The sequence below is a fragment of the Lepidothrix coronata genome, unplaced genomic scaffold (assembly GCF_001604755.1).
Source record: "Lepidothrix coronata isolate B3197 unplaced genomic scaffold, Lepidothrix_coronata-1.0 Scaffold7, whole genome shotgun sequence".
NCBI classification, from domain to species: domain Eukaryota; kingdom Metazoa; phylum Chordata; class Aves; order Passeriformes; family Pipridae; genus Lepidothrix; species Lepidothrix coronata.
The window spans coordinates 3,066,657-3,088,165 of NW_016690187.1; the positions used below are offsets into that span (position 1 = coordinate 3,066,657).

Genomic DNA, 21,509 nt, shown 5'->3' on the forward strand with positions numbered 1-21,509 from the left:
AAGCGGGGGGGGGGAACCACAAAAGTAGAAAATAACACATGGGAAAAAGACAAAGAATCGACAAATGCTGGACTAGGCAGAAGTGGGGACCAGCATGGCACAGAAGCACAGAGCTGGCTCTTATCTCACCCTCCACTCTACTTATCCCACATAAGTGACATATTGGGACTTCAGTCTCATCTCTCCCGTTTTATATCTAAACAAGGAATACAACCCCTGGCTCTAGAACAAGCAGGCATGCTGGTAGCTGTAATATTTGACTTTAAATAACCACTTTCTAGACTGCTTTACTTACATTTGTTGATTTTCCTCCAAGGTGAGGTAATAGTAATCTGTGTTCCTCAGAGGGCAAGACAGCTGCCATGGGACATGAAGAGAGTGAGGAACATACTTGCCACAAGCACCACACCCTCTGATGAGGAGAGTCTGCTACCATAGAGCAAACCAGTAAGAGAAAGGATTTCTCACTATTCCCCTCTTTGCTAAATCCATATTCTGTCAGTTTGTACTTACTTGAGTTGATGAAACAAAAGACATCTCACATGTATTATGAAGGTAACTATGGTTTCTGGAGGAATTAATGTTGTGCCAACGCCACTCCTACCTTAAAAGGTAAAAAGGACTAGCAGCAAACTAATATCGTCATAAATAACACTCTCTGCTCACAGACAGTGAGGCAAAAGAGCACATCCTGGACTGAATATTGACTGAATATTTCTGAGAGAGTAAGGCTTCCAGAATGTACAGGTATAACAGTACCAGAATGACCACGATAAAAAGAAAGGAAAGGACTTTTCTGAAGCTATGTATAAGCAAATTACACAGACACATCCAACAAAATAGATTTTTCTTTATTCTTGTAATTGAGTGCTCACGATATTTCCTTTTTTTTTTTGTACAAAAGTGGATGCAACTGTAACATAAAAAGCTCAAGAGCTACACAGAATGTAGTATGATTATATCTCCTGTAGCAGCTTCTTTCCTAATCCTCTTCCAAATCCCTTACATACAAAGATAAATTCTTGCAATCCTGACATTAGGATTATTCTTGAAGTAAAACATAAGCTGTAATCTTTCTGAAGCTGCCTGCTGCTCAGAATTAGGGCTGAGTGTCTGAGCATATCCATATTGCAGGGACCCACTGAGGCTCGTCCTGTGCACGATGTACTGCAGACAGCAGCTGTGCAGATGCTTCTTGTAAATTGTCATTCACAATCACTTGATCAAAGAACTGACCAAACTGGACTTCCATTTTCTTAGCTGATTCTTCCATCTCCTGTAAATCTTCTTCCTGTGAGACAGAGTAAGTCTATAAAACTTAAAAAATTTGTGTAGAGAACCGTACCTGCACAGCATCTCCAGAGCACCTTGGCCCACATAAACACGAGGTGAATAGATAGCGCCAGTCTACTTTATTTCATTTACAGTTTGCTACAGTAAAGCACCTCTGCTACAGTCAGTTCCAAGTCTCCAAAACAGGGCTGACTGCCACACCCTTCCCAAGGAAGTGCCTTGTGTATGGTATGCTCCATTTGCCCCAAACAGGTTATTCTAATGATGAGTGCTGGCAGAGAATGTTAGGGACTGGAAGGCAAATCCACTAATGCTTGTGTTCTGATCCAGATTTTATTTTATTTCTCCGGTGATTATGTTTCTTTCTGTTGTAGCCATTATGATTCATTTCCATACAGTTACGGATTGTGGTCTTCAAAACACTAAGATGCTAAACTTGACTATGATTTGCATGGAAACAATTGTGACAAAGCTCTATATACATTCTAAATATAAGGTATGCATTTCCTACAAGCCAGATTTGTTTTTTATCTATAGAACTAAGTATAGAGTTGATACTGATACTGCTATTAAGCATATGTGAACTAATAATACATTCTTATAAATATGTGAAAAAATAGTTTATTAAATTACTGAATGAAGTGCATTCCAGGTATTTCAGTGCAAACAGTAAATATATATGTTGACTCAAATGTTGACACAAGGCAGTTAATTAAAACAAAAATATGCAAAACAGCTTCTCCTTTAAAGACATTTTGAAGAAAAATGCCTCAGTCCCCTAGATACAAATTACAACCCTTATGCTTCAAAGCAAATCTGGAGGGGGAAAAAGATCCCAACCAAATGAGACAAGAATAATTAGATTTCATCTTAAAGACACAATAATCTTTTTTTAAGAGTTATCACTGTAAGACAGTAGTGTGCATTATGTTCTAAACACGGAATCTCAGATTAATAAACTCATTTCTCTTTTATTCCCAAATCTCACCTTGAACTTCATGTTCACGTAATAGTCCGTAATGATCCTGGCATTTTTACGAGTCTGCCTCATGCAGCTTATGCTGGGTGGCTTGATGAATATAATGTAGGGCTTTAACTCATGAGTCCGGGCTAACTGTATGCCCTGCAAATGAAGAGTAAAGTGAAGTTTAAGTATTTAAAGTGTATTCATCCCACTTTTACTCCCATAAAAACAGTTGTTTACAACATGCTGTTATCTCCAGACCTAGGAGGCATCTTTGTCAGGAACACCTACTTGAAAATGGTCTCACTAATAATCCCTGGACCAGATACTGTTAACCAGCTGTACCATACAAGGATCATTTAACTCTGCTTGGTAACCTTATTAGGAGATGCTTTCAACATTAGTGAATGACAGAACAGAGTAATTAACAGATCTCTACAATCAACACATTAAAGATGCATTTGAAACCTGTGCTTTTTTAACTGTTGGGGAGCTACCTTTAGAACAAGTACACCTTTATTGTTCTATATTGAAAGTAAGTATCCTGCTTTCAGAAATCATTGTTCTATGTAACATTCCCTTATGCTAATAAGCATTTTCAAATTTCTACAGAGCAATGGAGAGAACTAGAAAAAAAAAAAGAAAAAGAAATCATAGCATGTAAAGCTGGTCAAACCACCAGATTTAAAATCAAGTATGCAACTCAGCAGTAATTCTCCTACCTCACTGCTGTTACTTGATACCCTTCCCAAAACTTGTCCTTTAAACTCAAACCCTAAAAAACTGATAGTGGCACATCTGTTCAAGTGGCAAGATTACACACCCCACCATCCAACACCTCTCTTCCTCCCCTTTGCTTAAAAATGTAACAGAAGAAACCCAAGGAGATTTTTAGATCTGAAGAGTAAGGTGTGACCTGATCTGCCTCTTACAGCAGTTTGAGTTTTCAAGTAGTACCCCCACAGGTCATGTAACTTAACATCTATTTTAAGCAGCACAAACCACTGCTAACCTAAGGCTCCAACACACCGACTCTGTGTAATTAGAAGGAAATATCCAAGGTTTACTGAGATATGGTGTCTCTCTTTATGTTTGGTTAGAAAAGATGTTGCAACACCATAGCCCAAACAGCTCCTAAGTACTAAATAACACAAGTAATCCAGAGAAGGTTGGTGAGATTTTGCCAGACACAGCTCTAAGTACCTTAAATATGTGCAAGCCCAGGCTTTTATTAGCCTTATCTTCATCAGCACATTCAATGCAAAGATTGAAGGAAAAAAAATGTGAATAGCATCTAAGTGAAGGAGCAGCTTACTCTTAGCTGTTACTTCTGAAGAGAAAAAGAGGCACACTATAATGCCCTGCTTCTGCTTGATTACTTTAATAGTTGCTGCTTTTACCAGAAGGTATTCAGAGATTGGTGACAGAAGGACAGAATTCTCAACTAACAGGGCTCGGAGGAGGAGAAAATCCCATGCAACAGTTTCCCCATGAAAGAATAATCCTTACTTTAAGCAAGCATGAAAACTCATTTCTGTACCATCCAAACTGGTCATGCAGCTGCTGACCTGAAAATAAATGAACTGTCTCGACATACTTGTCACTGTAGTACCACCACCACCCGAGACCCATGCAAAGAATAATCTTGGGTCAAAGCGCCATGAGGTAAAGTGAAAAACAAGACAAAGCAACTGACAGCATTCCAATAGCTCAAGAATGTAGAGAAAATTATTTTTCCTTCCAGAATATTCCCTTCCCCTCTACCACTCACCTGTGGTTCTAGATCTATTACACAGATCTTCCCTTCATCGAGGACTGCTCGCACTGCATCAATACTGGTACCATACAGGTACCCTTTGTACTCCCCATATTCCAGCATTCTGCAACAGGGGTGAGAAAGAAGGACAATGAAAGAGCATTTGAGACTCAAAAAGGTTCCACTTAAAGGTGAAATCTTCAAATGTAATCCAGTGATCAGGACTGAATGATCATAAAACATAGTGAACACTGATGAACACTTCACCTTTGCTCTTCCCTGCTACACTGGACACAAAATCAAACCCATTACAATTCAACATCTCCAAAACATGCATTTTTTACTCATCGTGTTGTTACAAATTTTGTGTTTAGAGGTTGTGATTTTAATGATGCTTGTCAACTATATACTACAAATGACTTCATAAATCCAAAGATCTCAAAGCACTTGGCACAGCTCAATGAATGTAGCTTCTGGTGCTGAGCTGGTCTGTCTTAGAGAGATTATTGATGTACAGAAAGGAGCAGATAACTTTTTAATGTTTAGCCCTTACAGTTCAGCTGCTTACATGTCATCACTGCAGAGATCCTGCAACAGAGTTGTAGGTCAGGAACAGGTTTGACTCACTGCTCAATTTTCAAAAGCAGTTTGGTTTCCAGGAGAGTTGTGAACTCATAACCTACACATCTAATGTGCTGAAGACTAGAGATCCCACTTTCTTTTAGAAGGATTCTGAGATTAAGTGTGGAGGAACCATTTGCAACTGCACAAACACAGTCTTTGAAGCAACTGTCTCGAGTAGTTTGACCCAAATTTACAGCAAACTTACATAGTAAGGGTGGAGCAGCCCAGACTTGGGACCTAAATACAAAACTGTGTTTTCTTGGATCATGTTAAGTCATAGAAATGTAATTCATCTCTCCTTCTCACCTGTGGCTATACACCATGTTTTCAAAAGTTTCCTTGGATACGTAGTGATATTCACGACCATTCATTTCATAACTTTTCTGAACACGAGTAGTGTCTGAAAGGAGATACACACCAAAAAAAAAAATCAGCTGCAACTAAATTATTCTAATTTTATAGATGAAAATGAGAACTTCATAAAGGACTAAATTATTTTCCTAAATAATAACACGAGTTATTTCCATTTGTTAATCCAGAGCAAAAGCCCTGTCTACTCTAATGGCTTCCCAGTGGCAAGTCCTTGAAAGTTATCAAAGCAACTGTATTTCTTGAAATGGAAGGAGAGTAGTTTAATCCAAATAGCTGACTCAAACCAACTGCCTTGGAACTGGTTGCACTTTTTTTTTATTTACTCCTCTGAGGTAAAATTAATTAAAGGTCATTCAGAAAAATCCCACAAGCTTTCCCACACTTGCACCTTCCCCGTATCTAGGATCTTAAGCACAAAAGAAGTCCTGAATTTTCAATTAGCTTCGGATTCATAATTTCCTGTTTTGTTATCTAATTCTCAAGAACCAACTAAGCACAGGTAGAAACAATTCCAGTTGTTACGTCAGAAATTAAGCTACATAAGTCTCATTTGAGACTAGAAGGCTAATAAGGAAAGCTGCAAAGCCTATTAAGCACCAGCTTCTGTTGCCTTCATTCTCATATCTGATCACTTAAACACTATGAACTTACGGTATCCCCCAGAAACTATTTTTTTTTTTTTTAAATCTAGGAAAAGTAAACATCAAGATTAAACAAAATCATGCAGATAACTGTTACCTATGCAAAACTTTCAAGGGTTTTAGGAGCTGGGACTTGAAAATACCTTTGTTTGATTTGCCAAAATGAGATAAATCATATTTTAAACTAATCCTTATGAAAGCAAACAAAACTGGCTTTCAATGGAGCTGAAGAAACAGCCATAAAGCAAAGAGTGTATGAATACACAAAGGCAAGAGGGAGGTACTTGGCATTTCCTAATCATGTTTGAAGGAGGTAGTGGGGGAAAGAGGAAAACCATGACATACGAGGTATGGCACTTCGAAACTCTCGTGGGTTACTTGTGATGAGCCTTCGCCTTAGTTCATTCACACCAACTCCTGCGGGACCTGGAGAGTTGGAAAAGCAACTAATATTACTAACAGGGTACAAATCACTTCCCAGCAATACAGCTGTACCCAGGAGGCAACTCAGCAACAGTATTTTAAAAGAAAAAAAATTATCAAATAATTTCAGACTTAGAAAGGACACTGGATTTGCCTTTACCCTGTTTGCTTTATATGAGGACCCTGGTACACTGTGGAACAGCAGCTTCCCTTCAGCCACTATCTAGTCTACTAGAGAGACATCAAAGTCTACTTGGGAGCCTGCAGCCCACTTAATACAGTATTTCCTATACCAAGCATTATTAAAGGCATCTTTAACTTTCCATACGGTCCATGACTGAGATTGTTCTAGTCTGGAGTTAAATTTCAAACATTCTTCTTACTGTTGTCATATGTATGCACTTAACACTGGTTGTAGAAATGCTTCCACATAAAGATGTTTTCTAATAAGTTACAAATTAGTTACTAATCTTTTCTAATAAGTTACAAATCTTTTTCAGTCCCAACTGAATATAAAACTGAACCACTTCCCTATTAAACTGCATTATTAACCAGCGTTCATAACTGTACAGCTTCTTCTAAGGACTTTATTATTATTGTTTTTAAACATTCATTATCTCAACCAAAGAAGATGATACTTACATTAAACTTTAAAATCAATAATAGGGTCAAATTACAATGATTCTTGAGATGTTGCTCTGAGAGCTACCTGCACAGTCAGCAACTGGTGCAATCAGCTGCAGGAAACCTCAGTGGGTCAGACCATGACTGACTGTTTCCTCCCCTCTGGCACAAGGCTGTGAACTTGGCCTGAGAAGGTAATTAACCCCTTACCCACGAGTATAATGAGCCTGTTCCGGTCTGTTGGGTGCCGCTGGTACCTGACCACCTCTTCATAGGGAGCTGCAAGAGAGCTGCAGCAGCTGCTGGGGCACCGCGTGTAACACGACTGCTGGTTGATCCGGGATTTCCTGCGACACAGGCGCATACTCCTACGGAAACCAGCTGTGAGGGCAAAGACATCAGGACTGGAAAACACACCCAAGATGCAGGCAACTAGTTCTGTAGCCTGGAGGGTCTTTTCCTAAGCCACAAACATAGTACTCCTTCTGAGCTTTTTGCAAGGTGAATGGTAGCGGATTTCATTGCTGCGCTTGATCTGACAGGTTGAGAGAACCTCTGAGCATTAAATGACAGCTAAAGAGTAGGCAAAAGTCACCTGAAAATTAGACCAGAATTAAAGACCACCAAAAGATCTCCAAAACAAGCTGAAGGAGAAGTTTCTGACTACATGTAGCATCCCTAGGGAACAGGCCATCTTTTCTGATAGTGTGTCTGGTTCGCTCTCATGAAGCAAATTGAGAACATTTGCTCCAGCCTCCAGAATGTGTATTTTAAAGGTCACTAAGGTTTAGTACCAGAGATAGTTTTGTGGCCCCACTTTACCATCCAACTCTGAAAACTTCACATAGAGGTCTGCTTTTCTAAAGAGAGCCCTCATGATTATTCTCAACAGATGACAGACAACACTACGCAAAATTAATCATGAAGTCAAATTTAAATAGCAGTGGCCAAGTCTTGGTAGAAACCTAACAGGAAGACAGATTTAAATGGAGAGAATTAGCATTATTAGGAGGAAAGAGACTTCTTGAAGTTTGGAAAACAGAGTAAGCAAAATTCCATTTAGTAAGTTTTTAGGTGATATAAAGAACAAAGCATTTTATTTAACCTCAGACAAGCACTTAATCTAGATTAAGTCTCAGTTATCTTACTTATCTTTAGTCACTGCATACCAATAAAGACTCGTTGACCAAATTCACCAAATTCTTCCTCTTCTAGAATACAAAGAACAAATACTCATGAAATAAAAAGGAACAGTAAAATCTTATAAATTAGATGGCTAACAATTATTGCTGATTCCAAAGGAAAGAGAGTTTCAGTAAACATATGGAAATACTATGCCTAATATAATTTTTAAAAAGCACAATATTTCATAGTATGAAATATTAAAATATTTCACATGACCAGTGACCAATTCAAAGGGCCAATGTTTCTGTAAGAGAAAAAAAAAACTTAGAAAGTCTTGGTACTTTCTAAATTATATTTGAAACTCACCATTTTATTTGTTTAATTCCTAAGATAACTAGATGCCAGACAATGTTTTGCAATTGAAATTAGTGAAAAAACCTCCACCTAATTTAAGCTTTTCAGGTGAAACATAGCTTACAAGAATTCTTTAGTTAAAACAATAACCAGCAAGTCAGTACCTCAAAATCAGAAACAAAAAATTTATCACTAACTTTCTGCCCAATAGCATGTTTGGAAAATGCAGCTTGCATCTCTGCTCCAACATGTCAGCCTAATCTGTTTCCTCTGAGTCTTTTTGTCCCCATCCTCACGCTGTTCCTCACGAAGGCTTTACTATTCAGGTGAGACTTCTAAAATCCTGCATGCATTTTTTAAAAAATTAAATCTATTAAATCTGCCTTATTCCGTAAGGCTCAAAAATACCAATTTCCCAATAGATCAGTACTCTAAAAGTTTAGAAACTATTTTAGAAAAGTGATATAACCAAGAAGAAAAAAATGGTGTCAGTGTTCAGCTTTCTCTTCAAAAAGGACTCCTAACTTCCTCCTAATCTTGCATGTAGATACCCAAACTGTGGATTCCCTTTATTGAGGCCCTACTAAAGCAGGAATGAGATACAGAAGACATAGGCATGTCTTTAAAAGCAGTAAGTATTTCAAGAAAGGAACATTTTCTTTTGCAAACTGTGAAATGCTTTTAGCACCAGATTCTTTGATTTACAGTTCTCATAAGCATGCAAGTACGGAAACAAAATTAGATGCATGTTAGTTACTCTTTCACATCTATGCACTCTTCACTACTTGTACCTCTGCAGTTTTACTCCTACATTTCTATATGGACTAAAAACTTGTTTATGACTTTAGAAAAAAATTACTTGGCACAAAACTGCTCATTCAGGGCAATGTTCAGAGCACTGTTCAGCTGACATATGCCCATATCATTTCTATCTTCAGGTCTCTTGAGCCATCATTCAAATATTTTTATGTATTTCTGCTTTATCTACACTCTGTCCTATGGTATTGGAGTGCAGTGTGGAATCCTACAGGGAACAAGCAATTCAGCTACTGGCTATTGCAAGAAGAGTGGGAGTTCCCGGTAAAGCAATAAATACAGATAAATTCTATCAGATTACTGTTTACAGGAGACAGGGAGAAAAAAGTTATGTTACCTTCTTTAAGCTCCTCTGCACATTCAGATAGAGACAGACATGAAACAATTAGTTTTGAGAAGACAGTCTATACTATGATTTTTTAAAAAATCCAACCAGCATCGTCCAATGCATTTAGGAAATGTAGAAAACAGGTACTGCAGACTTTAAATCTAAAATATGCCTCTTTGAGCATGAATTCTTAATTCTCAAAGTATGAGAGACTCAACTGCAGCATCTATGTCAGTATTGTACTGCAAAATACATCAACAACTACTGGTTAAAATGTAGAATAGCAAATATTTGCACCTTTATTACTCCAACCGACCGTGTGGATGCAGCAGAGAGCTGACTCAGCACTGAGCAGTGAATAGGATTTGCTACAGTAATCCCCAAGTGCAGCTATCAGAAACATCCTAGCCTGGAAACAAAAGACTGCCCTGGAGACCTGCTGGTTCTGCCCTAAAAGCTTTGGGCATTGCTTGAGAGGTGGAAGAGAACAAACCACCTGTGGTAAGAGGAGGAGATGCAACTGGCAAGTAGGGACCTTGTGGAGAAGAGCAAGTGTAAGGTCAAATGACATTTTCTCCACAAGATTACCAAATATTTCAAATGAGAAGTTTAGCAGTAGAGTTCTTCTAGTGAAAAAATGATTTACTGTAGAAGACATAAGTTTTGCAGAACTCTGAACGTGCTGTAACTAAGTAGCTCTTTCTGAAATTAAAAAAAAAAAAAATCCCATATTGGCTTGATTTTATGTTTTAAACACAAATAATTAATTTTATAAGCATTTCTCTTTCCTGTGTGCCATCCATGCACACAATCAGGAATCCAGAACAGCTTTCTTCTTTACCACGTCAGCTCTTAGAGGCACTGGGGATTCAGGCCTCCATATTACCCTAAAGTAATCCAATTATGCACTGACATCAGTGCACACAGTTTGCACGGGTATAACTGAGTAGGATTTGATAAACAGACCTGGTGCTGATGCACGAGAAGAGACACTCATGCTTGTGGCATAACAGGACAAAAACCTTACTACTAGGGGAATCAGAAAACAAGGGGAAGACTTAAGGCAACAGGATTTCACACAATGGCTTTTCAAGCCAGAACAGCTTCTGAAGCTAAAATGACATCTTGGTTTTTGTCACCTGCTTGTTTTTGAGACAGTTGTTTGTCTCTGGACACCCTTCTCTCAGCAGAACAATATCAAAGGATTTAGAGTTAGGTCAGAGGAACTCACCTGACTCAAACGTTTCTTCATCTTTTTTAGTCCAGATAGCAAAGGTATTAAAATAAATTAAAAATTTAATTCTTTTCCTTCTAAAGAATTTCAGAATCAGAGATCAGTTTTCCAGCTCCTATCTGTCTCTCTCACATATACTTTCCCCAGATCCATCTACTCTGAGGTGACAAAATACAGCTTACCATAACCTGAGTTAACTGCCTCATCTCTTTCCACCCAGTCCTACAGGAACATATCCCTCCAGGAGAGCTTTCTGAATTACCTTGGGAGAAGGAAGAATAAGCTCTGCTGCTTTTAGTCTTCACACATAGTATTCACATATGAAAACCTATTCTTGTCCAGTGCCTAAAACCCTGTGCTCCTGAGATCAGTTTCTTGACAATGAATTGTGTGGGTTCTCCAAGACTACAATAATCTGTGGCATTAAATATACAGTAGGCAAAAAACTATGGTAACCTAACAGCCACAGTCCAAAACCTGCATCAGAGGTTGGATCTCATTCAAGCAGGTATTTTTGCCCTGCTCCTCTTTTCAGCACAATACTTGACTATAAGCACCGTACACCAGAACTGCAAATAGCTCATTTTAATGCACTAATACTGGGCGAGGTTTCCAAGGTATGACCAACAGAATTTTCTATCTTAAAGTTCACTAGGAGAATAAGGGGTTTTATCTGGGAAATAAAACAAGGCTTTTAACTAGCTACTTCCTTGAAGCAAATAAAATAATCTCAAGTGAATTCAGTTACCTGTTTCCACACACTTCTCATCAATCTGCATGTCGTCCTCTACAGATCAACACAAGGAAAAAAAATTCGTCTGAATGAGAAAAACACTGGGGAGGAAAAACAACCTTACAGATCTTAAAAGACTGAACTCAGACATCAGAAAGAAAATACATGGAGCTCAGATCATCTTAGATTTAGACATCTTTAAGGATTTTAACTGTTAACTCCAATTTACTGATGTTCCTTGTCTTCAGTGAACACAAAGCTCTTCTTAAACGAGTGCTCTGAAGGACATGGGGCAGAGAGGTAAACATGTCTAATCTGAATTCTCCTCTTGAAATAATGAAAGGTTTAACATGGTTGTCAGTCTGTTTATCCAGTAGATATCTATTTATTAAGTATTACCATGAGGGAATAGAATTTTTTATCCTATAGCTTTTAGAAGTCTATCTTCCCAATATGCTACACTCAAGGAAAGCATTATTATTATTTTATTATTACTTTTACAAGGAAGAAAAGGAAAAGATGGATTCAGCTCCCTCTCAATCCCCAGCCCACATCCATTCATGTCCCTGAAATGTGATCACACGAGCTTGGGCAAACTCATGGGCTCAGGATGCTGCACTGTTTGTGTGTTCTCTCTCTGTGCCCCTCCAGACAGGCCCCGAGGGAGCTGTTTTGCAGTTACAGGGCAATTGTCAACCCCATTCTGCCCATAAGTAACCTTTAAAGAAATGGTCTCTCAGAGCTGCTCTGGAGAGACAGAGGGAGAGGAAAAGAGAAAGAGGAAATGTTGCCTTTCTTTTCCCAAAGAACCCATCCAAACTGTCAGTTCCCTAACAGATAATGCATAGCTAAAGTTTCCACTTTAAGACAATGTAGGCATCTACCTTTCCAGGTGAAAAAAGGCTGAATTTCCATTATGTTAAGCACATAACACAATAAGAACTTAGGTTTCTTTTGCATGTATTTATCAAAATGCCTCATTTCTGACAACATTTTAAAAAGCCTTTAAAAGCCACGTGCTATATTGGTTCCAGGTACAGAAATACAACGCTGTCCAGATAAGATTTCCTACCTTCTTCCACAGTGCTTACTGCTCACAGCATATCCATTGAAGCAGTTAAAATGCAATAATATCATGGTGAAAGAGAGCCTCACCTCTAACAAACAAAGCAATCAGTGCAAGAAGAATCCTAGGGAATGAAACATCCCTCTGGGATTTATCACAGGAGAAAAATTTTATACTTCCATAAAGAACCATAGAAGAAAATGGGGAAAGAGAAAACAGGAAGAACATTTTTTTGTCTGGGAATAATTACATGTTTACAGAAAGTTATAGTTGGCAGATATTTCTGGATTGTTACTGTGAATAAACTTAGCATAGCTTATCTTAGACCTCAAGAAAAGAAGTTTCAGCATTCTCTCAATAGCTTTTATGACAAAGAAACATTCTAAACATTGCATGGCACTTTTCAGTGCAGAACTGGAAAGCCAGAATGCTACAATTGTCACCTCAAGACTTATTTACACCCAATTATCCTAGAGAGAACTGGCTCTCCTGGTGAGCTCCTAAATCCTACAGACATCAGATGAAGGTGAATTCACAGCTTCTCTCACAGTCAGATCTCAAGTACACTGGAGACAACCAGCTCCACTGCCAGTATTCCAGGTACAATTATCAGGTATTTGTTTTTCTGGAGATAGTTAACACACTTCTGGGGTTACAATATGGCTCCAGAAACAATGTCTTTGGATCAAACTGAACTGTATGAGCTTCTATTTCAGTATCCCTGAAACAAAGACAAGATCTTTCTTTCCTACTGTACCATTCAAGTAACTTTTCACTCACACATTGATGATTTGAGACAGAGATGGGGCTGGAAGGGCTGAGACCACCAGAATTCTCGCTGCTTCCTACATAAAAATAAATTTATCACAGTTAAAGAAACAAAACAGACCACAAGCACATTATGCTCTAGCCAGATTCACTGCTTACACATAAGACCAATCAGTATTGAACCGAGAGAGGACAACAAGACTGAAACATTACCAATGTTTTAGCTCACTGCAGAGTCCTGAAAGAAAGCAACATGCTATCAGAACTACTGAAAGGTGATTCCCAAATCAGCAGCCCAGAAGTATTTAGAGTTTATATGAAAGGACAGGAATGTAAGCCATACTGTGGTACACACACCTGGAAGTAAAAGAATGTGCTACTGCTAGAGGCAGTGGTACTACTGCCTCTGTTACTACACAGAGCCTCCTGCTTGCAGCCTGAATCAAACCCAGTTTGATTTCAACTTTCACTACACAGACCACAGGTAAGTTTATTATAGTACAAAGTGGGGCTTCTCATCTACAATTGCATAGCCTTATGTTATCCACCATCTACAATTGCATAGCCTTATGTAACCACAGCCAGGACATGTGGTTACAGGATCAAGTTGAGAAGTGTGCTACAGCAGTTTAGGAACTCTTATTCTGAAAGTGTGTAGAGTAAAAATAATGGACTACTTATGCAGAAAATAACAGGCAAGAGATCCTTGTTCTTCCTTGAGCATTTTGGGTTTTTTTCTCTATCCTTTCTTTTAATCTGGTCTACTTGATTGTGACTAAGGCTGAAGAGGTCACTCGTGCCTCACAGGAAATCTTTAAAAAAATACTATACTTTTAGTATCCCACTCTTCCCTCTGTCTTTTTTTTTTTAATCATAGATGATGGCCCTTAATAGTGCCCCCATTTCCACAAATCTTTCAGCTGCTACACTCTGCTAGATGACTTAGCAACTAGCACAGAGACTAGACAAGTGCTGCCAACTTCTTAGATGGCAATTTAAGATGATGCAGGTGCTTGTTCTCACATAGGTGCTCTTAAGGGAAGAAGAGCAAGAAGCTGGAGAACAGAAAGAGGAAAGATGTTTGTCAGATGTCTCTCTGAATCATACTGCTATAAAACATGGGAAAATTTTAAATTACAAAGTCTGAATAACCGGCTAATTTTTTAACTAGAAATCAGGAAAACTGTTTTTTACCTTTTCAGAAGATGATTTGAGGGTATGAGTCCAGCACAGGCACTGAGATCTGAAACTTTCCTGGCCTGCCACCAGAGAGCATCATTCTGATCCACAATCTGGAGTATTTCACCCTTCTTAAAAGGCAAACCTGCATCAGCACATGGTATGGCAGGATCTTGCAAGGGCCAGTAATCTGCCATTGCTCGCACATAAAGCTGGTAAACAAAATATACAAGAGTAAGTGGAAGACAGGTTTAGAACAGATGCAACATGAGCTTTACAATCACAGAGTCAGATTTTGCTGCAACTTAAAGTCAATTAATGATGAAGCAAAGTTTTAAAAACCAGATCAAGCCCCAAACTCTATCTGTTAATTAAGGGAGGAAAAAACAATTGATCTCATACCCTCAACCCGTAGATCACTCTGAAAATGCCCTCATTACGCAACTACATTTCCACTTACTGTCTTTACTGCTTCAGCAACAACATAGTGATGTCAGCTGAGAGGTGGCCATAAAGCAAGGTAACACCCTAAGGATTGCAATAAACTTCTAGGCAACATCATTTCTTTGTATAACACAATTAGGCATTATTGCAGTAACTGTTTGCAGTAACAATCTGGAAAAAGAAAAAGAATGTTTCTTACTGTTGTCTGGTTGCTGACAGGCCGATCAGAAACTGGAATTAATTTGAACATAATAGTCCCCTGAGACAGGGCCTAAGTGATTAGAAAAGGATTAAAATATGGTAGGTATTCAACAGAAATAATTAAACACTGGCAGCACAAGCTTAACACAACATGGCTTTGAGGTTACTATAATGTCTGTATTACAGATAGAATTTAGGTAGAGTCAATGTGTCAATACTATATTTTTTCCAAAAGGAAACTCAAGAATAAAACCTCAAAGTTTTGCTAAATCTTTTTAATTAAATGTTTCATTATAAGTATATATAATCTCAGCATTAACTCAAAACCAAATCTTTCTACTGAAATCTTGTTTAAATTAGCAGCAGGGTCTGGTTAGACAAGTAATGTAAAGGGGGGAGGAAAAATATTTAATAATTAATCATTCCAACAGAGTTTGTATTTCTTGTACCTAGAAATAGTACAACCAGGGCAATAATACATAGACTTGATATGATTACATATAGAAATACTTCACTGACTGGCACTTCATACTTCGCATTGAAGAACCCTGAAAAATTGTGGGTAAAATGACAAATAACAGGGACATCTCAATAGATTTCTTCATGAGAATTTTGACACCAGTAATTACACTGCCCTTTTTTTGCAAAGTAAGGTATGAGCTTACAAGCTCATTCGCTCTGCTTTTGTAACATGGACTCTTATTAGAGCAGCACCTTTCCACTACTTTCTTGTGGAATATTAACTGAGTGGCACTTCCAGAAAAAATTATGAATCAGTAAAGTCTGAACAAATTAGTATTTTCCCAGAAGCTGCAGGTGGAACAGTCACAATTAAGTTAATTTCTGTCCAGAACAGGAGTTAGATTTAATTCTGGTTTCATATATTCTGATTTCATTAACAGTTGTGAACTTCATCCACAGTAAGGAAACAATCTAAATTTTCTGTTAAAGATTTCAGACTTTCTCCTGTAAGAGAGGGTGCAAAAGAGAGAACACACAGATTATTATTATTATTATTAAGGTACAAAGTAGAAAAAATATTTTAAAAATATTAAATACCAGAATATTAATAACTTGCTCAGGCTCAAGTCCCTCAACAGGAACTCCATTTACTTCCACCAGTTTGTCTCCAGCGTACAGCAACCCTACAGTGAGAGCAACCATGAAAACAGCAGCAGTTTAATCACAGGATGGATTATCTTGGGTAGGCAAGGCAGGGTCACACAGATATACCACAGCTTTGAAAGTCAGCATCAAAAGTTTCCATACAGCAGGTGGTGCAGGAAGGCATTTTGGATTTAGGCTGCACTGCCCCTGGAGGGGACCGCAGGCTTCTGTGGGTCACAAAAAGCTTGTGTATGCTTCAGTTTTCTTATTTCCTCTCACCTCCCCCATACAACATCTTTACATTCTACTCATAATTTGCCTTAGAAGTAGCATAAACATTTTAATATAGCTCCATTTCCCAAAGTAACCTCTGAACCTATTCTAGCTTAACCCATTATATTACTAGACCATGAGACTTGGAACCAGACCCTCAAAAACTCCAGGTGCAGTGGGAGATCTTGGGACTCCTCTTTGTCCTTTACATTAAAATCTTCACAATATTGTTTTCTTTTCTGTTTTCCTTTAACTCAGCTAAAACATTAGTCAAACTCGGAACTTAATCAGCTATTTTAAACAAGCTGGGTTTTCTTCTCTGTACAAAGTCCAGAAAATACTAAAAGGAACGATTTTATAACGATTACAGTTGAATTTTACTTCAGATGTCTTACATTTTAGTTATATTACATTTCCTAAGGGACATGGAACACATTCAATTCTAGGATGACAAAATAGTAACATTTCCAAGGAAACTCCTTGGAAGATTGCTTAGCAACTAATGTTGCCAAAGTGTTTAGTGGACTAGTGCCAAAAAGTATTACTACATATTCCTTAAAGCCCATTATCTTATAGAATCACAAATGACTGATGTTTTCCATTTGTCCATTAGGGAACGAGCTCCTGGTATTCGTACTACATTGCAGTTTGGGATACCCAGGTACTGGTGCCAAGAAAAATTACTGAAAACTGGATTTGTATCTCAAGTCAGTCTCAAACAAGCACATTCATCTGAAAATTAATGAAGCCGGAATCAAAGTCACTGCAGTCACTATTTACAGAGCTGTCCAATGTCCACACCTTCTTGCTCTATAACGGAACAGTAATTGTAGAAGCTAAGCTGTTATCTTACTTCAAATATCTTATTTTTCAAGTTCAGTTTTATGTATCACTTTATTTCCAATTCCACGTACCACTTCTGTCTGCCAGGCCACCATGGATCACACGGGCAACCGTGATGTCCCCTGTTATCTCGTGGCGTTTAATGGTGGCACCCTGGAAAAAGGAACAAAGAAAAAGCACACTGATCACTGAAGGACCTCAGTAAGTTTCCTTCCATATCACAGGTCTGATCTTCACAGTGACAAAAAGGCACTGAAAAATACAGCTTTTTTACCACAACGTGGATGTAGTGATAATGTATCAGTACTAAGTCCTCAACTTCCATCACACTAAAACAACCACATTGATAGACAAGATTCTTACAGACAATCTCAATACTACAGCTATTTTTTCCTAAAACAGATTAACTAAGCTATACAGCGTTTGCTGCTTATGAGCACAAATGATTTCTAAAGAACTTTCAGAGTCTCTCCTCCCTTTATTTCTATTTTGTCCAAGGGAAAAGCTTTAAATTCAGTTTGGTTTTATCTCATGTAATGAAAATGCATCTGCCAAATGTTCAAACCCCAAGCAGACAAGGCACTGGACATCTCCAGTTGTACCTGCACTGTGCAGGACTAGATGGGCTCCTAAGGCCCTTTCCAACCTCAACAATCCTTGTGATTCTGTAAAAATTGGACAAGAATGCTCACAATCCCTGTGACATTCCTGGAAAGAAACCAATATGCATCTGCATCTGATACATTATCACTGCTTGTCTAAGTTAAAATAATTTGACAGATACCAGAAAGCTCCCTCACCAGAGGCTGGTTGTTCTTCACTAAGCAGACAATCCTCATAGCTTCTTCATTTTCAGGTATGTTGTCTGGCAGTGGTGGAAGGGTTGGTTCAAAATCTTTCTGGGCCACAGTATCATGAGCAGATAGCAAAGCCTGTTACAAACAAAACCTAGCAAATCAACCAACCCACAACAAAGATCATACAACAGCAGAGCTTTAAACAGTGACTGGTCAGAAAACAAAAATCAGTGAATAAGTTCCTATGTGAATACAGATCCCTTGCACACATCGATATTTTCTTGTTTCCACTTGAAAAATTAAACCATGAAACAAAGTTTTAAGAAAAGTTGCTCTCCATGCTTCTTCTGGAAAACTTAAAAAAGACAAAACATTTCTGTTTGGAGCTCTAGGGTAAAGAATGCAGGTTTTGCAATTTCAAGGAAAATCTGGTTACATTTGTTTGCATCAACTGCCCATAATTTAAAACTTTGCAAGGAACATCTTTCAAACATAGCCCTTAAATAAAACACAGCCCACTGCAAGTACTTCAGATACACAGTCCACATTTGATTTCACAACCAGATCAGTTTGTGACTTATTAACTATGTCTCTTCTGGCTCCTTTGCCAGCTCTTGTGAACAGCTGCCCATCCATTTCCATTCCAAATGCAGACAGGTCCGTGAGCAAACTTTTCCTTTCCTTATGCAGGACTTGCCTTGAAGTGTGGAGCACGCAGGAGTCGTCTCAGCTCTTTGATCTCTCCAGACTGAGGGGCTTCGCGCAGTAACTCTACCACCTGATAAACGTAAGAGAGAAAGTCCGGAGACGGATTCTGGAGGACAATTAGCTTAGAAAGCTCTACACTGAAATTAGAGGAGTATGATATGGAGACAGTGTTAAGCCCCCCCTCTGAGTTCTATGACTCAGAGGATGTTCATATGGCTTGGTCTAGAACTGGACAATATGACCACAGCTGCGCAACATTCAGCCAGGCTTAATTTAGTTCAGGCGCAGTGCCATGTGCTCTAAATTAGTTTTTGCTCCCATTCCTCAACCAATTCCATCACTAGTCTCAATTTCTCTACTTAGTAGGAGAGTCAACTCTCCCACTAATTAAAAGATTAAGAACCTATCAGCTATTACGATTAGAAAAATCTAAAAAGCTTTTCAGAGGCCTCATGTCAGACTGCTTGATTGTAGCCCTAATATTGAATCACACAGTTACATGGAAAGAAAAATACCTGGTCAGTGGTTAAAACAAATACTGTGTGTTCATTACACTGGCCAGGACTCATGTAGTCCAGTGAGCATGGCTGTACCCATTTCTCCCGCCCCCTCTCTTAACACAGTAAGGGTTGTTGAATAATTTTAAAAATGTGCAAAGAGAGAATCTTTTAACTTTATATAGTGAGACATCACCTGAGACACAAAATAAATACCAAAACACTTACCTGCAGCCAAGCTGATTAATTTGGTATGAGTAAGTAAAGCAATAAGCTCTGTATACACAGTCTCACCTCACGATTCAATGCACGTGCCTGCAGCGTGACAGGAACTGGTCTTTTTCCAAGGTAGTGCTGGAGGCATTCATAAATCTGTTGCAGGCCATGACAGACAAGACAATGCAATGACAACACTAATCTGTTCACCTGATTATATAGATACATACACAGCACACAATGGACAACATTGTATTTCTAGAAATTTCTCAGTCCAACTAGAGCCAAAGAGCCTGCAATCTAAATCCTTAATGTCTAATGCATCTGAAATTGAGTCTAGAATTCACTGTCTTTCCATATTATCAGCTAGCCAGCCAGTTATACTGCAGTTTTGAATTTTCCAATAAGAAAAGCTGATTACACACATCAATAGCCTGATAGTGTCAGTTCTCTGTTTCACAGTGTTTCCTTCCTCTAGTTGCAGGCATAATTAACAAATTAAATTTAACTTAAAACAAATTGCTGTATTTAAAATGGCTTTATGGGCATTCTTATCCACTACAAGTTTTTCTTGTTTAAAATTTAAAGATTTTAAAAATCCTTTTTAGATGAAAAGTAGAATTGGTACAGAATTTGTTTCAGAGATACAGTTCTGCTCAGGATAGAAACATCGGTCAAAACTCTGTTCTCTCACAACATAAAATCTTCAACTGCATATCAGATCAGTGAGATGCAAAATAAAAAACATAATTTCACAAGCCAAAAAGTAGGATTCATAGCCATATAGAGATTTAAGAATAGAAAAGAGAGCTGATCAACACTGTGTTCAGCCTATGTCTCTGTCCCTTGGCCTTAGTACAGACACATAAAGTAGAAGAGTTTAAACGTCCAAGACATTTCCTTTAGAGCAGAAGGGTTTTGGCCACCTTGACTGCTGATGTTAGGACTGACTTTGGGACTATCAACACTTAGTGTAAATAAGCATTTATTGTCCTGATACGGCAAAATAAAGTCGCTATTCCCTAAGGCTTGCTCTCTAGGTAACCTTTGCTTTCACAGCTCCATATTACTTTACCTTTAAAAGTGCTTGCAGCCAGCGAGATCTGAGCAGGTCATACAACATGCCAACACCATTGACATCTCTCTTACAGAGCAAACTGAGTTCTTGCAGCACTAGAGTCAGAACATGAGATACACCTGAGCCCAAGAAACAGAAAAGCGCAAGACACTTCAGTACAAAGAGAAGACCAACCAAAGCCAAACAGTGACCCAGGCCTTCAAAAAGCACCTTTCCTTAATTTATACTTCCAAAATGCACAAACATTTTCTGTCTGCTTTGCTTTTTCCCTGCAATCAACTCTGTTGCATAAGAATTATTTTACTGTGTTATTAACCAGCAGGGTTAGGTCAATACTAACAAGTTACAACTGACCTGTGTGAAAAACACACAGGGAATCTCACAGGTATCAGTCTGGGTTCAAGCTCGTACCTCCTACTGAGAAGAGGTAAAACAACAAAAAACTCTTGACTTTATAAGCCACAAACAAATGCCAGACATTCTATTCTGATGTTCTCTTAAGTTAACTGCATACCACCATTAAACACCAAGAATCATTCCAATTACTAAGTATTAATGCTTCAGTCACATTCATCTATCTCTCTCATGACTCAATGGAAGAAGAGTTACAGAGACCAAGGAATAAAACTTTTTTTCAAAGAGAAAGAAGACTGGTAAAGAGATGCAAAAGTTATGAGTACCATTATCTTTACTGCAGACTGTTGGCACCTCCATCTTCTCCTTTACTCAAGGAGATTCCACCCTCTTTGAATATGGCATTCACGCCACGTAGGTTTCACAAAGAGAGATGCTGAACTAGGGAAAAGAGCACACAACCCAGAATGCTGTCAGGTATTTTAGATTGACAAGAAAGCAGAATTTCAAACAAGGGGAGGCAATCATTGATATTTAAAGTGCACAACAGGTTGCAAGAATAAATTAAATACATGAGTCCCACCTGTAAGTTCAGCAGTGTTCACAATGCAGACAGACAAACCTCGGCTGCTCTATGGCATTTTCTTTCCTTTATGGAATTGTCATTTGCTTGCTTCATTAAGTCACCTAA

The 21,509-nt window shown here is 38.4% G+C and overlaps 1 protein-coding gene across 1 annotated transcript; it reads right to left on the reverse strand.

The window, feature by feature from the left end:
* Positions 1-827: 827 nt before the first annotated feature.
* On the reverse strand, positions 828-21,223 carry MPP4 (membrane palmitoylated protein 4). Its single transcript, XM_017834135.1, is given in 21 exon segments — positions 828-1,291; positions 2,282-2,416; positions 4,029-4,137; positions 4,944-5,037; positions 5,996-6,076; positions 6,908-7,078; positions 7,867-7,908; positions 9,330-9,344; positions 10,552-10,572; positions 11,303-11,341; positions 12,360-12,377; positions 13,134-13,198; positions 14,316-14,512; positions 14,944-15,015; positions 16,005-16,090; positions 17,240-17,321; positions 17,969-18,100; positions 18,663-18,743; positions 19,465-19,542; positions 20,462-20,583; positions 21,145-21,223. Coding segments are annotated over 21 exon segments (1,911 nt in total). The 3' UTR covers positions 828-1,099.
* Positions 21,224-21,509: the final 286 nt, after the last annotated feature.